Raw genomic sequence first — 17881 nt, forward strand, 5'->3', positions numbered from 1 at the left:
GCTAGCAATATAAAATCCTCTAGAAAGTTTAAGTTCAAAAGTTTCAAAAATAGTTTCTGCAATGCTTTGGTTTCTAGTAATTTCCAGCTTCTTTATTTTGGCTTGGCTAAATCAACACCTCCCTCCTTGCCATCTTAAAGTCACAAAGCTTCAAAAATGATAATTCCACAAAAAGGAAATAGCAAGCCGCAACTGGAGAAAGCCTCTTTCAGCATGAAAGGTAAATATGCAAAAAAAACCACTGGTGCCTAAGAAGTGGTCCGTTATTGTCCATTATATACGGCTGGTTCTTCCATAGTGAACTTGTTTGGTTGTCCCACCCCAGCAAGGGACTCACCCAATTATCTTCCAAGAAGCAGCCTGCGAGCGTCCAGCTATTCAGGGGAACTAAAGGGTTGATTTCCAAAGCCTTCCCTTTCCCAGGGAGGTTTCTTCTGGCTTAGAAAACATTCTAAACCTGGAACTGTGAAGAATCTGTAACAGAGGTCAAGAACTCTGCTACATTCAAGGGCGGCATCTTCTGCTGCAAGTGCCTCTTTCACGGGCTCTTTGAAGCTGCTTTCCCCTGCCTGCATGGTCTCTTCACAGGTCTGTTGTGTGGGTTCTGAGGCTGAGACCAACAAGCTGAAATGTGGAACTGGTATAAAATATATTCCCCAGAAGTGGCCCACTCTTTGTATCCCACAATATCTCCTCATGCCTGTACCACCTTAATACTGTTGCCCCAAACCTTCACCCTGAAGGCTACACTATCTTCCCCTCCAGGCCCCGCTACTCTTAAGATGCAGGACCTTCCATAGCAGTCAATTACATCCATTCTAGAGAGGGGAAGCCAGGCACACTAAGGCAGCATTAGGTTACCCAGCAACCTATCTTCCTCACCACCCACCCACACCTACCCACCACAGGAAGTTTACCCCAACTGCTCCCACTTCCTGGTTATTGTTTCCTTCCCACTCACTTTACCCAACTAATAAGGGAGGAAACATGCAACAATCATCAGAGGCATCTAACTAGCAGCCAGAATTAGAAAACAAGATATGACAAAGGGATAGATTCAGTTGGGGTAAGGGTCCACAGCAGACTGCCATTCTGATGCTCTTCCTCACTACCCACACTATTATTCCAAAAGTCCAAGACCTGTTTGGCCTCCCAGCTGGAAAATCTTATGAAATCCAAAAGGTGGCCTGTTTCTCTAGCCTCTCCTCCAGGTGGCTCACTCAGCAACCTGTCATACCAGCATGTCCAGGATACAATCCAACCTTCTAATGTGATCAATGCTCAGTCCAAAACATGGCCATTACTTCTTACTCCAACCCATTCCTTTGATCTCTGACCCCCTCCAGCCTACTCTCCAATCTCAGAATTGGTCAGCCCAGTTTCAAAACCCACCCAGCACACCTGTCTCCCAGCAGCTTCAACACTTGGCTCATGGGCCTGACAATGCAACAAATGCAGCCAGAGTAACTGGTGAAGTGGCCAGAGTAGCTTGTAGCATACAGTCCTAAAACAGCTAAAAAGCTGAATCCAAATCCAATACAATTCAATCCAGATTTGACTAAAGATATTAAAATAAAAAGTAATCCAGCCATACTGCCAAGATCATGCAGCATTAACCTCCACCATCTTACTGACTTACATTCTTGGCTATTTCATATAACTTAAGAAGTCTCCTAAGGCAAGGTCCCTCGGGCTGCAGCCCACTACCAGGGCTGTGGGAGATTTGGAAGTGGGCCACATGAGCGGCAGGCTGGGGCATGTGCACAGCTTGACTTGCATGCATGGCAGAGTGGCATGTGCGCATGTACACACCCAATGCTTGTACGGGCCAGTTTCCCTCTCCCCCCTCCTACCAGGCTGCAAAGCGGTTGGGACCGCTGTCCTAAGGCTTGGATTTTTCACACAGTATTCCTTTGAAAGGACAACTCTGGATTTAGGGTTAGCTACTATGAATTCCTTGAATTTATCCTCATTGTATACGCTTGGTACTTATACAATGTGTTTCAATTAATTTACCAACCATGCACAGCCATAGACTGTTACACACAAACATATTTCAATTTGCACTGCAATAAAACTAAAGTTGAAATATTTACTGAAAAGAAGCACCTTTGAATATGAAGTTCACATAGTAGAGAACTGGAAAATGAATAGTTCTGATACATAGGATTGTTTTTTTACATTTTCAAGTATTATTGTCCCAATTTTTTGTGTAAGAATACTTTTTTCATATAATATGCAATTTTTATATAGGAGTAATGGTTCACTTACGTTTTGGGGATGCATGGGGGCTGTCCGAAGCAATCTGCCTCATACGTGTGCCATGACAGCTCAGTGCAACCAGCCTAGAAATGATTGCTGTCTTGCCAAAGCCAATATTTCCAACTATCACCACGCCTCTGTTCACATTGGCATCAGTACTCTGTAAATGCATATCAATCTCCTGGAACACCCAATCCCGGCCAACAAACACGGACTCTGTGGTGATGCTAGGTACCTCAAAGAGCAGTGGTTTCAAAGAGATGTCAGGAGGTCTATAAGGTGCAAAACGAACTGCAAAGGAATAAAGAAGACATTCAGCATTCCACAACAGGTTACTAGCTAGGGAAGTAAAAAGCTTCTTGTCTACAAAGGAAATTGGGCTGTTTTATTTTTTCTTGAAGAAGAACAAAAATGTTTTTCTTCTTCCTCAAGGAAAACAGCAGCCTTTTGAAAAAGCACTTTTAAGACAACTATGACTTCGCTGACTGAGAATCTCCATAGACATATAAACTTTCCTTTCCTGGACATCAGGACATCAATATAATTTTCAAATGCATATTCCTAGAGAAAGCCTATGTGGGCCCTGAGAGCTAATACTGACTTGATGGCATACAATAAATCAGTTCTATTACTATCAATCAGTTTTACTAACTATGATAATGCTGTTCTATTTAGATGTAGAAAAATCAGAAAATGAAAGAAGGCTAAAAATATACATTTTGAAAATATTGCTTTAGTCCTTCAAGTTTCTTATTTCATCTTTTTTCAATCAGAGAATTTAAAAGTGGGAATGTGGAAATTTCCCTAATATAGGTTTGTAAATTTATAATGCAGAAATACTTCAATACTAAAAATCAGCACATGAATAAATTTGTTCTTGCTGCAGCTTTCCACTTATTTTAGAGTTTAACATGCAATAGGTCTTACAAGAGTTTCAATACATTGAATCATTCAACACATTTCTTAAAAACAGTAGGAATTAATTGTAGGCAAAACCCCAGTCTTTTTTTAAAAGAAAATAATTAATAGAAAATGTAAGGCATGTTCCTTCTTTGCATTAGGGAACTTTTATTCATTTTATTATTTGATAATTCACAATATTGTTTACTAATACTAAACAAAAGATTCTCAATTACAATTTAACTAAATATAAATAGCTAATGTTCTAAATAATGCCCGTTTGTAACTTGACTAATGTTTATAATGAAAGCTGGGAAGAATATTATTTTATCCTCCCAGACTCATCATTACTAACTAAAAATGCAGTAAGAAGAAATGCAAAGGCACACTGAAGACAATGAATGGTCAAGTGATGAAATTAAGTAAGGTCTTGTAAGCCACTCTATGTACTTAGAACCCATGTAAACATCAACTTATTCATCCCTTTTCATTCCAGTATTCTTTCCTACATTACTGACACATCATATTTCCATTATACTGTTAAAGAGGAAGGGAAAAAAGGACAGACATTTAGGGAATAGGCTGACAGCCATTTATTAGTCAAGATCAGTCCCACAAACATATCTGTACAATAAATTTAAGTATATGATCTTTCAAAAAGCATCTCACCAAAGATGAACAGAGATTGATCCCCTTATCACATATTTCTTTGTAATATGAATAGAAGATAGAGGATTCCACTTCCACCCCACTGTATACTAGCTCCTATTTTAGTTAATTTTATGCTAATTGCAATGTAATATTTATTATTTTTCTGTTTTATGTTTATTATGTGGTAAGTCACGTAAGTTGTCTGGTAGTGAAATGGGCAGCATATTAAATAAATAATAAATAAATTCCATCTATTTTCAATGGCTTTTCCTAAGATTTTGATGAGGAGTTCTGCTGAGATCTTAGTTAGCTCCAGGAACCTTAGATAGAATTGCACCTGAGCAGCTTCTCCCTATGATCCAGGGGGAATCCTTCATTTACTGAGTAAGCCAGAGATTACTGTATGCAACACAGAAAATGTCTAAAGTGACAGACTAAAGGTAAGGAATAAAATTTGACTGAACATGGATAACAGCTTACTTAGTGAAGAGCAATAAAAAGGGAATATTATAATGCATCTTTAGTCTGTCTTCTAATCCAGAGCCCTGTTTAAAGTAATATAAACCCTTTTAACAAGAGAGGGGCCATAGGAACAGATATTGGGTTGATGCAGCTAATCTGTCAGATATCTAGAGGATAAAATCATTCAGATAGCCCTTGAGTTGGGCAAGTGCTATAGAAGGCAAAAAGAAAAAAAGAACTGCCTTTGGTTTTGATTAGGATTGTGATTACAAAATTTCACAAAACAACATAATGTTAAAGGAAATATTAGGAGAATGAAGCAGTAGCCAGAATATCAGTAAGAATAGTAATGATGTCTGTTTCTGTGGATAGACTATGTTTAAAGGATGTTAATGAAGAAATCAAAGATGTGAAACAAATCTTGTTTGATACAGAATTAGTGAAACCAGAAATACCAGACAAAAAGTTGTAGATTATGAGATAGAGAAGGTATTTATAGTAGGAATACGGGTGGTAGACCAAGAGAATAAACCAGATGTTTTAGTGTATATACCAAAGAAGATGACTGAAGTTTTAAAAATTAAAGAGGAAATGAAAATAATGGACTGGATAATGTTTTTATCAAATTTACCAAAAAGTTTTTTAAAGCCTCAGAGAAGCCTATTTGATGGAGCAAAGAAGAATTGAAGGAAAGCAAATCCTACAACTATATTAAGATTTTGAGCAAGACAGAATATGAAGTTGGTTTATTTCATCAAGATTAAAATAAGACATGCTTGTATGAAACTCTGGCAACCCATTACAGATGCTTTGATAATCTCAGAGTTTAAAAGTTGATTTGCTTATGGATAAGGAATGAGTTATGGAGAGAACAGATATGTTTGTAACTTTACAGGGGATGAATAGCTACCAAATTTGTGATAAAGATTAGAAGTAACTTCTTTATTTGTATTGATTATTACTAGTGTAATGTTTTTATATATAAATCCCTTCTCACCCTTATGGATGATATGCATCTCAGTCTTGGGTCTCTTATCAGAAGTCTAGGAAACTGATGGTTCTGTGTTGCGCTCTTTTGGGCACACAGCTCTAATATTGTTCCTGGGATCTGTTGAATCCAATCTTCCAGCTTAACATTCACAGCTCCAAGTGCTTCCACCATCACTGGGAACACTTTGGTCTTTATGTTCCCCATTCTCTCCAGTTGCTTCTTTAAGCCCTGGTACTTCTCCAGTTTCTCTTACTCCTTCTTCCTGACCTTACCAATAGGGGTCCTTCAGCAAAGAAAAATTCCCTAGTGCTTCACCTGCCTACCTGAAAATATGAAAGTGACATGAATGAGGAGAGTCATGCCAGCTTGGACATCATTCCAATTAACAATGATGTGGAAGTAGAACCATCTAATCATAAATCTGCTTCTGGAACAAACCATACATGGATGAGACAAGAGAACCTGGAGTGTGTGTGTGTGTGTGTGTGTGTGCACGCACGCATGCATGTGCACATGTTGGGGGTTGATCAGGGCTGCGGCAAATGCACATAACTTTTTACCATATTATCAAAGGATATGTAAATCACTTAGAATCACTTGTCAATTGGAGTGGCATATAAATATAGATAGCTAGAAATAAGTTATTGATGTAAAAGGGACTAAGAGTTTAGAGTTTAGACTAGGACTACTGATTTGCAACACAGTAGATGGAGTTGTTTAAGAAAAAAAGACAAGACATTCTGCTCTACAAGAGAGACAGAAAAGAATTTTGACTAAGGATTACATAGTTGTGCTAAGCTGTAATCTTGGTTATGCTTGTTCAAGACTATTTCTATAGTTTAAAATATATGTGAACTGTTTTATTTGTTTATTGATTTGTTTGTTTGAACTTTGTCCGCCAATCTCACCTAGAGGAAATTGGGCAACTTACAAACATTAAAAGTCAATAAAACATGAATGCAATACTTGATGATGATGATGATGATAAAGATCTCAGGGTGGCAGATAATTCTTACTGGTAAAACAAAATGTGGAAGAGGAAAAACACGCTTTAAATGACTACATTAAAAAAGCAAAAGATTCTCTACTGAAGTAGGTGAACAAGGGAAACCTCTTGAAAACAACAAGATTGAAAGCAGAATATCAAAAGAAACAATTCAGCATTGAGTTTCTAACTGGAAAAAGAAGCCTATAAACAGTTAATACCTGAAGGACACTGAAGGAAAGGTAGATACAAAGCTAACAGGCAGCTGGTTGAGATCAGGGGTGCTCAAAAAAGAAATTGAAGGCTTCATTTTGGCTGCCCAACAAGCTTTGCAGACCAATTCCATGAAAGCAAAAATTCAACGTCAGTAACAACAGCAAATTTGCTTATGGAATGAGAAAGATTAAACAGTGGATCACCTTATCAGTGGCTGCAGCAAAATCTCACAGAGTGATTAACTACATGATCTGTTGCCAAAATCATATATTGGAAGCTCTGCCAGAAGTTTGGGTTTGAATACCAGCGGGATGGGATGAGTCAGGGGAATGGAAATACCTGATAGCAGTTTATGGGCACTCGGTTGAAAGACTGAAGGAGAAGTTCGACCGAATGTAAATCAGAGAAGTGACCCTAATTGCGAGGTATGAGGTGTCAGCTGGAGCCTAAGTTAGGACGAGTCAACTGCTCCTCGCACGTTGGAGCCCAAGTCCAGTCATCATGACCCAATGCGGCTTGTCCACCACCCAGACCAGCAGCAGCATAGAGCCCAGGTCCCAGACGAAGCCTTGGAACCAACAGCAAGCCACAAGCCCAGTAGGGCAGTCAAGAGGATTCCAGAGATGAGCGCAAACTCAGTCACGGCCCCAGTACTAGCGCCATGGTTGGCACCTCCACCCCGTGCAGACCCACTGCCAATCAGAACCACACTTGACAGGGATCCAGATAAGCTGTCTTTTTCATGAACCAGGTGTGGGTTCATCTAGACCGCTATGCTCCTGCCTACCCTGATGAGAGGATGATGGGTAGCTAACCTAGAAGGGGAGGCTGCAGAGTGAATGACCAGTCTTCACAATGAGGATGCACCAGAACTAGGGAACACAGATCTTTTTCTGGAAGAACTAAGTGCCAGATGATATTATTATTATTATTATTATTATTATTATTATTATTATTATTATTATTATTATTATTATTATTATTGTTGTTGTTGTTGTTGTTGTTGTTGTTGTTGTTATTATTATTATTATTATTATTATTATTATTATTATTATTATTATTATTATCTAATGATGATATTGGAAGGGACCTTGGAAGTCATCTAGTCCAACCCCCTGCTCAGGCCAGAAACCCTATACCATTTCAGACAAATGGCTGTCCAGTCTGTTCTTAAAAACTTCCAGTGTTGGAGCATTCACAGCTTCTGGAGGCAGGTTGCTCCACTGATTAATTGTTCTAACTGTCAAAAAATGTCTCCTTAGTTCTATGTTGCTTCTCTCTTTGGTTACTTTCCATCCGTTGCTTCTTGTCTTGCCTTCAGGTACTTTGGAGAATAGCTTGATACCCAATTACAACAACTGTTCTTTATATGTTTTAGCCTCTAGTCCCCTAATCATCTTTGTTCCTCTTCTCTGTACTCTTGAGTCTCAACATCGTGGTGACCAAAACTGGATGCAATATTGCAAGTGTGGCCTTACCAAGGCATTGTAAAGTGGTATTCACATGATCTTGTTTCTCTCCCTCTGTTAATGCAGCCTAGCAGTGTGTTGGCTTTTTTGGCAGCTGCAGCACACTGCTGGCTCATATTTAAGTGATTGTCCACTAGGACTCCGAGATCCCTCTCACAGTTGCTATTATTGAGCAAGGTATCACCTATACTATACCTGTGCACTTGTTTTTTCTTGCCTAAATGTAGAACCTTACTTTTTTCACCATTGAATTTCATTTTGTTAGATAGCGTCCAATGTTCAAGTCTGTCAAGATCCTTCTGTATCTTAAGCCTATCTTCTGGAATGTTGGCTATTCCTGCCAGCTTGTTGTCGTCTGCAAATCTGATGAGTTCCCCATCTATCCCCTCATCCAAATCATTGATGAAGATGTTGAAGAGCACTGGGCCCAGAACAGAGCCCTGGGGCACCCCACTGCACACTTCCCTCCATGTAGATACAGTTCCATTGAGGACCGCATGCTGAGTATGGCTGGTCAGCCAACGTTATGATTTCTCGCTAGCCAGTGGATCTGGCAGCTGAGTCTGAGGACTCAGATGAGGAGGAGGGGCTTGGAGTGACATTAGAGTCAGAGGAAGGCTCTAAGGAGCTCCAAGACTTACAGTCAGACAAGGAGCCTGGCCCCTCTAATCATGCTCGGGCTGAGACACAGCTGTGCTGGGAGTTGGACAGTGATGAAGAACAGCTGAGACAAATCCTGGATGCACGAATGTGCAGGCAGGAGAAGCGAGTGGGACAGAGGAATGCAATGGGGTGGCTCCAAAGGCAAAGGAAGCCACGCCTTGCCTGAATTATAAAAGAGAAGGTGTGGGAGGTGCTGGTTGCTGAAGGCAACCGTTCGTGTTGAGGATCAAGGTTCTGTGGATTGTGTTTGTTTGCCTTGGACATTGACTCAGGTGAGAATAAAAGGGATTGGTTTTTCTTGTGGTTCCTGCCTGTTTCTTGGAAGAGGGGTTTCTCCTTGTGAGCACAACAAGGACTCACGAAGGCTGGGACAGAACAGCTAGTTACGAATCCATCTGGTCGTGATGCTGTCTAACCCACATTTTTTTTTCTTATCAAGTAGTAGGTTGTGGTCTACTTTGAAGACAAGTCCCAGGCTCTGCAAGTCAAAGTGGAGATATGCAACCTAACATGGAGAGGCTGACTAACAGCAAAGGAGTTTGTTCAACAGTTCCGAAGGGTTGCAGGCAGAATAAGACAGTGGCCGGAGCGATTGCAAATCCATTGCCTTAAGGAAGGCTTGGACTATGACCTGTTTCAGACATGCACCTACAGGGGAATTCCTGAGCAAATCTGCAAGTGGTACTGGATGGCAGTGATATTGGATATTGAACTTAAGTGCTACAAGAAGCCCAGCGTTCCCAAAATGAAGCCAAGGTGAAGCTAGGAAAGGTGCCAGTTCAGACGTTTAGAATCAGCTTTAGTAGCCAGCTCTCCCAGAGCTCCTATTGGCCCTCCTATCAAATGCTTCAGGTGCTGCCAAAAAGGACATCGAGTTGCTGAATGCCTAGTGCTGGCTCTCCAGCTGAAAAGCACCCCTACCACCACAACTAAGCTGAGGAAGCCTCAAAAGAGAGGTTGAGAGAAATTAAGCTGTGTACATCAGAACTAAGCCATTGAGATCTCCTCCCCCCCACACACAGGTGAGAGAACTCCGGTTGAATGCAATCAACTACCAGCCTCCTATGACAGCGATGACGAAGGCAAGAATGATCCAATAGTAAGTCAAGCCAAAGCTCCCTTTGCCATTCCTCTTAAACTCATAGTGCCTAAAAACGGGGTCCAGGCAGAAATAGAAGTCCTAATAGATTCAAGCTGCACCCAATACCTATCAATCTCCCAACCTGCTTAAAGTGGGTATCCGAGTCAAACAATGAAGTCTGAGCAGATCAATGGGCCTTTAATTGGAGGATCACCTGCAATGCACCTAAATGAACCGGTGCAACTGGAAATGGGACAATATTGGGAAATTATCTGGTTTGTGAACGAAACCATAATTGTGGGGCTGGGCTGGCTTGATAAGTGACGCCCTACCATATTGCGGGAAGACGAGGTAAGAACCATGAGACTAGGAACGGGGCCCTCTTCCTCCTACTCATAATGGTCAGGAGAGGAAAGCCAACTCCACTGAATTAGAAAATGGGCCAAATGAGCCTTTAAAAGTCACATCAGAGCAATTATCAGGGATCCAACTCATTCCCAAGGAATACCGAGATCTGGCTGAGGTGTTCAGTGAGGAGGAGTGTGATGTACTTCCCCCTCAGTGAGCCACTGAGATCTTGCCAGAAGCAAAACTCCCTAAGCCAAAAATGTAATCCATGACCCCCAGGGAGATGAACGAACTAAGAGAATACATTGACAAAAACTTGGCTAGGGGTTTCATCCAGCCAGCTAAATCATGGGTGGCTGCCCCTGTGCTATTCAAAGAGAAGAAAGAGGGAACATTGAGATTGTGTTGAAAGGCTTAAACGCTATCAGCATGGAAAACATGTATCCACTCCCCCTTATGAAAGACATGTTAGCTCACCTGGCTAAGGGAAACATTTTCACTAAGCTGGACCTGTGGGAAGCTTACTACCAAGTAAGAATTAAGGAAGGAGATGAATGGAAAACCACCTTTAATTGCCCGCTGGGGAGTTTCCAATTCAACGTGAGGTCATTTGGCCTCCAGGAGGCTCCTGACATGTTTATGCAATTGATAAATGAGATGTTACTTGAACACCTATACCAGGGGTGTCAAACTCAATTTCATTGAGGGCTGCATCAGCATTGCGGTTGCCCTCAGGGGGCCGGGTGGGTGTGGCCTGGGTGGGCATGGCCTACTGGGTGGGCGTGGCTAGAGTGTGTATGGCCTACTGGGTGGGCGTGGCCAGCTCTACATCATTCGCATCAAGGGTGCCTATGGGGGCCTGGGCAGGAGTGGGACAGATCTGAGGGTCTCTGGCAGAAGGAGGGTCTCTGGGCCAGGGCCAAGGCAGTGGAGGCCGTTCCCTCACTGTTTCCAGGATGGCTTCGCGGGCCACATGAAACCACTTCATGGACCGGATCCAGCCCCCGGGCCTTGTGTTTGACATGTCTGACCTATACAAAGGTGTCTTAGATTACCTTAGACATCCTCATCTTTACAGAAACGATAGAGGAACGTGTCAAATTGGATTGCGAAGTGCTCAAAAAAATTATTAAAGGCAAACCTTTACACTAAACTATCTAAATATGAGTTCCACCAAACCCACCTGGACTTCCTAGGGTACTGAATCTCAAACAACGGGGTGGAGATGGGCCCAGAGAAAGTTAAAGCCTTTCTGGAATGGCAACCTCCTCAGACTCAAAAACAACTACAGAGCTTTTTGGGATTTGCTAACTTTTACTGGCAATTTATCCCCTCTCTTGCAAAAATGTTGTTGTTAGTTGCGAAGTCGTGTCTGACCCATCATGACCCCATGGACAACATTCCTCCAGGCCTTCCTGTCCTCTACCATCTTCTGGAGTCCATTTAAGCTCACGCCTACTGCTTCAGTGACTCCATCCAGCCACCACATTCTCTGTCGTCCCCTTCTTCTATTGCCCTCAATCTTTCCCAGCATTAGGTTCTTCTCCAGTGTGTCCTTCCTTCTCATTAGGTGGCCAAAGTATTTGAGTTTGAACTTCAGGATCTGGCCTTCTAAAGAGCAGTCAGGGTTGATCTCCTCTAGGACTGATCGGTTTGATCACCTTGCAATCCAAGGGACTCGCAGGAGTCTTCCCCAGCACTATAGTTCAAAGGCCTCAATTCTTTGGCACTCAGCCTTTCTTATGGTCCAACTTTCACAGCCATACATTGCAACTGGGAAAACCATGGCTTTGACTATACACACTTTTGTTGACAGGTGATGTCTCTGCTTTTAGTGTGCTGTCTAGATTTGCCATGGCTTTCCTCCCCAGGAGCAAGCGTCTTTTAATTTCTTGGCTGCAGTCCCCGTCTGCGGTGATCTTAGAACCCAGGAAAATAAAATCTGTCACTACCTACATTTCTTCCCCATCTATTTGCCAGGAATTGAGAGGGCAGGATGCCATGATCTTGGTTTTCTTAATGTTAAGTTTCAAGCCAACTTTTACACTCTCCTTCTTCATCCGCAACAAGAGGCTCTTTAGTTTCTCTTCACTTTCTGCCATTAGAGTGGTATCATCTGCATATCTTAGGTTGTCGATATTTCTCCCGGCAATCTTAATTCCAACTTTTGATTCATCTAGCCCTGCCTTTCTCATGATGTGCTCTACATATAAGTTAAATAGGCAGGGCAACAGTATACAGCCTTGCCGGACAGTGGTTCTGTGTCCAATTCTCACTGTTGCTTCTTGACCCGCATATAGGTTTCTCAAGAGACAAATAAGATGGTCTGGTACTACCATCTCTTTAAGAACTTGCCACAGTTTGTTGTGATCCACACAATCAAAGGCTTTAGCATAGTCAATGAAGCAGAAGTAGATGTTTTTCTGGAACTCCCTAGCTTTCTCCATGATCCAGCGTATGTTGGCAGTTCCTCTGCTTCTTTGAAATTCTGCCTGTACTTCTGGTAGTTCTCGATCCACATACTGCTGGAGTCTAGCTTGTAGGATTTTAACCATAACTTTACTAGCACTGCCTTTCTTTGGAATTGGAATGTAAACTGATCTTTTCCAATCCTGTTGAGTTTTCTAAATTTGCTGGCAAATTGAGTGTAGCACTTTTACTGCATTGTCTTTTAAGATTTTGAATAGCTCAGCTGGAATACTGTCACCTCCACTAGCTTTGTTGTTGCTCAGCTTTCCTAAGGCCCACTTCACTTCACCTTCTAGGATGTCTGGCTCGAGGTCAGTGACCACCTCACTCTGGTTATCAGGGACATTAAGTTCATTTTTGTATAGTTCTTCTGTGTAATTTTGCCATCTCTTCTTAATCTCTTCTGCCTCTGTTAGGTCCCTGCCATTTTGGTCCTTTATCATGCCCATTTTTGCACGAAACGTTCCCTTCATCTCTCCAATTTTCTTGAAGAGATCTCTGGTTCTCCCTATTCTATTGTTTTCTTCTATTTCCTTGCACTGTTCATTTAAGAAGGCATTCTTATCTCTTGTAGCTATTCTTTGGAATTCTGCACTCATTTGGAAATATCTTTCTTTTTCTCCCTTGCCTTTCGCTTCCCTTCTTTCCTCAGCTATTGCAAAGCTTCCTCAGACAGCCATTTTGCTTTCTTGCATTTCTTTTTCTTTCGGATGGTTTTAGTTGCTACCTCTTGTACAATTTTGCAAACCTCCATCCAAGTTCTTCAGGCACTCTGTCTATCAGATCTAATTCCTTAAATCTATTTGTCACCAGGGATATGATTTAGTTGCAAAAATAGCCCTACCAATTATTGAACCGTTAAAAAGGGCAAAGGGGGGACAAAACTTCATCAACCTTTAAGATGAACTGTGGAATACCAAGCAGCTTTCAAACAACTTAAAAGGTTGTTCGCAGGAGAGCCAGTCCTCAAACACCCTAACCTTGAGGAACAGTTTATCATCCAAGCAGATGCTAGTGTTCTTGTGGTGGGTGCAATTCTTCTTCAAAAAAACAGCAAGGGAGATCTACAACCATGCACATACACTTCCAGAAAACTCACCAATACAGAGCGGCAATGGGCTGTATAAGAGAAGGAAGTGTTTGCTGTTCTATGGGCATTGCTAACCTGGCATCATTTCCTAGAGGGGAATAAGATACCATCTGAAGTGTTGACTGACCATAAAAACCTTGAGGCACTTAGAACCCTGTGGAAATTATCTCCCAAGCAGTTTCAATGGGCACAATATTTCAACTGTTTTAACTTCTCTTTAAAGTACATTCCTGGAGGAAAGAATTTCCTAGCTGACACCTTATCCAGAATGCCACAGTACAAGAACAATCGCGATGAAGTGGTCAATATTATCATTCCTTCACCACAAAAGGACTGTCAAGTGACCATTAGACACCAAAATGTGAAAGCAATCCACCAGTCCTGACATCAGCTTGACCCAGAAAATTAAAGCCGAACTGAAAGCTGACCCCTGGTTCAGAGACAACAGACAAACGTTGACATATAGAGATGAAGGCATATCCTCCTAGCACGCTCAGGATCCAAGCCCTGCAACAGACATGATGCCAAGCAAGCCGGTCACTTTGGGTTTTTAAAGACTTTATAATTGGTAAGGCCAGGGATGAAAAAGGACATTGAAAGCTATGTTATGAGCTGTGTAATCTGTGAAGCTAAGAAAAGAAGACTTCGGGACCCTCCTGGGCTGTTACAATATGTAGAAGATCCATCCCAGCCATGGGAGGAAATCGCAATGGACTTCATTGTAGAGTTCCCTGAAAATAGTGGAAATACAGTAATTTGGACTGTTATTGACCTTTTCTCAAAGCAGGCTCATTTTATAGCCTGTTCGGGTCTCCCTTCCACCCAGAAACTGGCAAAGCTACATTTAAAACATATCTACTGACTCCACGGGGCACCAAGAAGAATTATATTAGACCGAGGAGGTCAGTTCACAGCAAAATTCTGGAGGGAGTTTGTGAAACTGATCAGATCTACCCAGGGACTCAGCTCAGCTTTTCCGTGTATGAATGGAGCTGTGATCGGATCCACCCAGAGACTCACCTCATCTTTTCATGCAAATATGGAGTTGTTGAATGAGCGAATGCAATGATGGAACAATACCTGAGATGCTATGTTAACTATCCGCAAACTAACTGGGCAAACCTCTGCCTTTTGCTGAAGTGGCATACAACAATACTGTACACATCAGTACTGGACTTACTCCTTTTAAAATACTCCTGGCAGGGAATTTGTTCCCATGCCTGAATATGCCTAAGAACCCCCCTGCTCACAAAAATTGACCAAGTGGGCAAGCTTGCAACGTGGGCAAACGTGAAACGTGCCTTAGCCAAAGCAACTAAGATTCAAAAAGAGCAAGCAGATAAGAGGCGGTCCACCCAGAAACCATTTCATATAAGAGCGAAACTCTATCTCTCAACCAAATACCTAAGATTAAAACTGCCATGTAAAAAACTGGGACCTAAATTCATTGGTCCTTTCCCCATTGTAAAAACCATAAACCCCGTCATAGTGGAGCTAAAACTCCCATGACTGTTGGAGAAGATAATCCTGTTTTTCATTGCAGTTTGTTGAAACCAGTTATAGAATCGACGTTGAAGCCAGTACCCTGAATAGCTCCAGGTCCTATTATGACTGAGGGTGATATCCATTATGAAATAAAATGGATTCTCAATTCTAGATTATATAAAGGGAAATTACAGTACCTAGTAGTTCAATAGAAAGATTATCCTTTGTCAGAGGCTACCTGGGTAAGGAGTAGAGATGTAAAGGCTGATAGATCAATACAGAAATTTCATGATAGACACCCCCAAAAGCCTAGGGAAACTCCAGGCAATAGAGTAGAAAATTAGTAAAACATTAATATGTACGGTATCTATGATTATTTTCCAGGAACTTCTTTCTCCTTAGGGGAGTCCAACTGTCAACTTCTGAAATGATCCTGGCTGAAGGATCATTTTGTTGTTCTCAGTTGCCACACAGGTTGGGAGGAAGGGGTGGAAGAAACCAAAAGGATTGCTAGACTAAATACAGAGTGATCCTGTGGGAAGCAAGGTCATTCGCACAGGTCCTGAAAGGAGGAAAGAAGAACTGTCATGAAGCCCACCAGATGCCCCATGAAAATAACATTAAGAGTCTGGATGAAGATGGTTACTACAAATACCTGTCAGCTTAGCTGACAAGATCAAGTACACTGAAGTCAAGAAAAAGATTAGAGGTGAATGCATCAAGAAAGTGAAGAAGATTTTGAAGTCCAAACTCAATGGAGGCAATACCATCAAGGCGATCAACACCTGGGCAATTCCAGTCATTAAACTTACAGTTGAAATAGTGGAATGGACTCAAGCTGAACTAAAAGCAATTGATAGGAAGACCAGAAAAATAATGACAATGAATCATGCCCTTCATCCTTGTAGCAATAGTGACAGTTTCTACCTACCAAGGCGAATAGGTGGGTGTGGAATGTTGCAAGTAAATCAGATAGCTGAAGATAAAAAAAGTGCTTAGGAAGAATATCTGATAGAACAGTGAAGAAGATACATTGAAGTTAGTATACTAGGAAGGCTTACTGACTACTGGGGAGACCAAACTGGCCCACAAGAAAGACCAAATGAAGAACAGAATGGAGGCATGGTAAGACAAAGCACTGCATGGCGAGTACATTAAAAAATAACAGGGAAAGTAGATAATAAGACCTGGCAATGGCTAAAAGCAGGAAAGTTGAAGAAAGAGATCAAGGCTGGTTGCACAAGACCATGTCTTAAGAACAAATGCATACAAAAACAGTAAGTGCCACCTATGGACCTGCCACATATTACCCCAACCTTAACAATTGGTGATGAAAAATACAAAAATGTCTGGATAGTGGATATGGCAGTACCTGGAACCAGCAAAATAGAAGAGAAAGAACTGAAGAAGATAACAAAATACAAAGAAATAGAATGATTGTGACAAAAGCAAGCAAAGGTAGTACCCAATAGTAATAGGGGCCTTGGGTGCAATCCCAAAACAACTGGAGCATCACTTGAACATCATCAGTACTGACAAATTCACCATCAGTCAATTGCAAAACCCAGTCTGGTTGACTGCAACAAATCATAAAAATCTTACTCTACTAGAAAGGCTTACCAAGGATTAATTCTTCTAGAAATCTCCCTGCAGAACAGGAATATTCTCTCATCTCAGAACAAGTAGTAGTTGTGTCTCTAAAAAAAAATACTGCCCCAACCTAGTCCTAACCCTAACATGGTTTTACATTCTTTTAGTTCAGTGGTGGGATTCAGCCGGTTCACCCCACTTCGGCAGAACTGGTAGCTAATTTTTGTTGCCCAGGCCCAGAATGGATTTCTAGAAGCAGCATCCACGCAGAGAACCAGTTGTTCACATATTTGAATCCCACCACTGTTTTAGCTCTAGCTCAGAAAGGAGCAAAGGAAATTGGAAACAAAGTCATAGAAGCTGTGAGTTAGAGTCTGAAGGATTCCATTTCACCCTTCAGCCTCACTATCTCCACTTCAGTATACTGCTTACTATTTATTATGCTTTTATTTACTCACATTTCTTGTCATTCTAATCTGAAGACTCTGAACCACTTTCAATTTGCTAAGTAATGGGATTTAAAATCATGTATATAAAGAAGAACAAACCCCATAACTTCCTTTTCCCATATGGCACATATATCTTAGACGTAATTCAATCCCATTTCTTTCCCAAATGCCTCCTGGACAGTGGATCTATAATAGTGGTTATGTTTTATATTAAGGATGCTAAATTCAATTTTCAGTATTTATTAAGACAGATTTGGTGAAGAGATTGCTGCTACACAGTGGAAGAGCAAACAGGTAGTCCCTGAGTTACGAATGTAATGGAGCCTGCCCATTCCATTCCCAACTCAAGAATTCATGGGAGTGAATCTCGTAACTTGAACAAGATCACTCCCTGCTTTCACCCACTCATTTGCTAATTGAATGTGTGGGCGAATGCACAGTTTGTTAAGTGCACATGAGGTATCTCAGGATAAGGAAGGCCATGGAGCTAGTACCGTAGATACTTGAGTATAAGCCGAATTTTTCAGCCCACTTTTTGGGCTGAAAAATTCCACTTCGGCTTATACTCCAGTCAACAAAAAAACTTACCGAGGACTTGTGCGCGGCCGAGGCTTTGGTGCTTCCGGGATCGCGCGCACCTCTCCCAAGCCACCGCCGTCCAGAGACCTGCCGAAGTTTGAGGAGGTTTGGGGAGGTGCGCGCGCACCTCCCCAAACCTCCCCAAACATCGGCAGGTCTCCGGACCTCCGCACCCTGCCTGCCTGCTTCTT

The 17881-nt window shown here is 41.7% G+C and overlaps 1 protein-coding gene across 2 annotated transcripts in view; it reads right to left on the reverse strand.

The window, feature by feature from the left end:
- TANC2 (tetratricopeptide repeat, ankyrin repeat and coiled-coil containing 2) overlaps positions 1-17881 on the reverse strand; it is a 382196-nt gene that overhangs the window by 105714 nt on the left and 258601 nt on the right. For both annotated transcript variants that reach the window (XM_081344806.1, XM_081344805.1), the window contains exon 10: positions 2272-2553. In XM_081344806.1, coding sequence (XP_081200932.1) covers positions 2272-2553 — 282 coding nt within the window. The remainder of the gene's footprint in view (positions 1-2271; positions 2554-17881) is intronic.

The sequence above is a fragment of the Vipera berus genome (assembly GCF_964194415.1).
Source record: "Vipera berus genome assembly, chromosome: Z".
Taxonomy (NCBI): Eukaryota; Metazoa; Chordata; class Lepidosauria; order Squamata; family Viperidae; genus Vipera; species Vipera berus.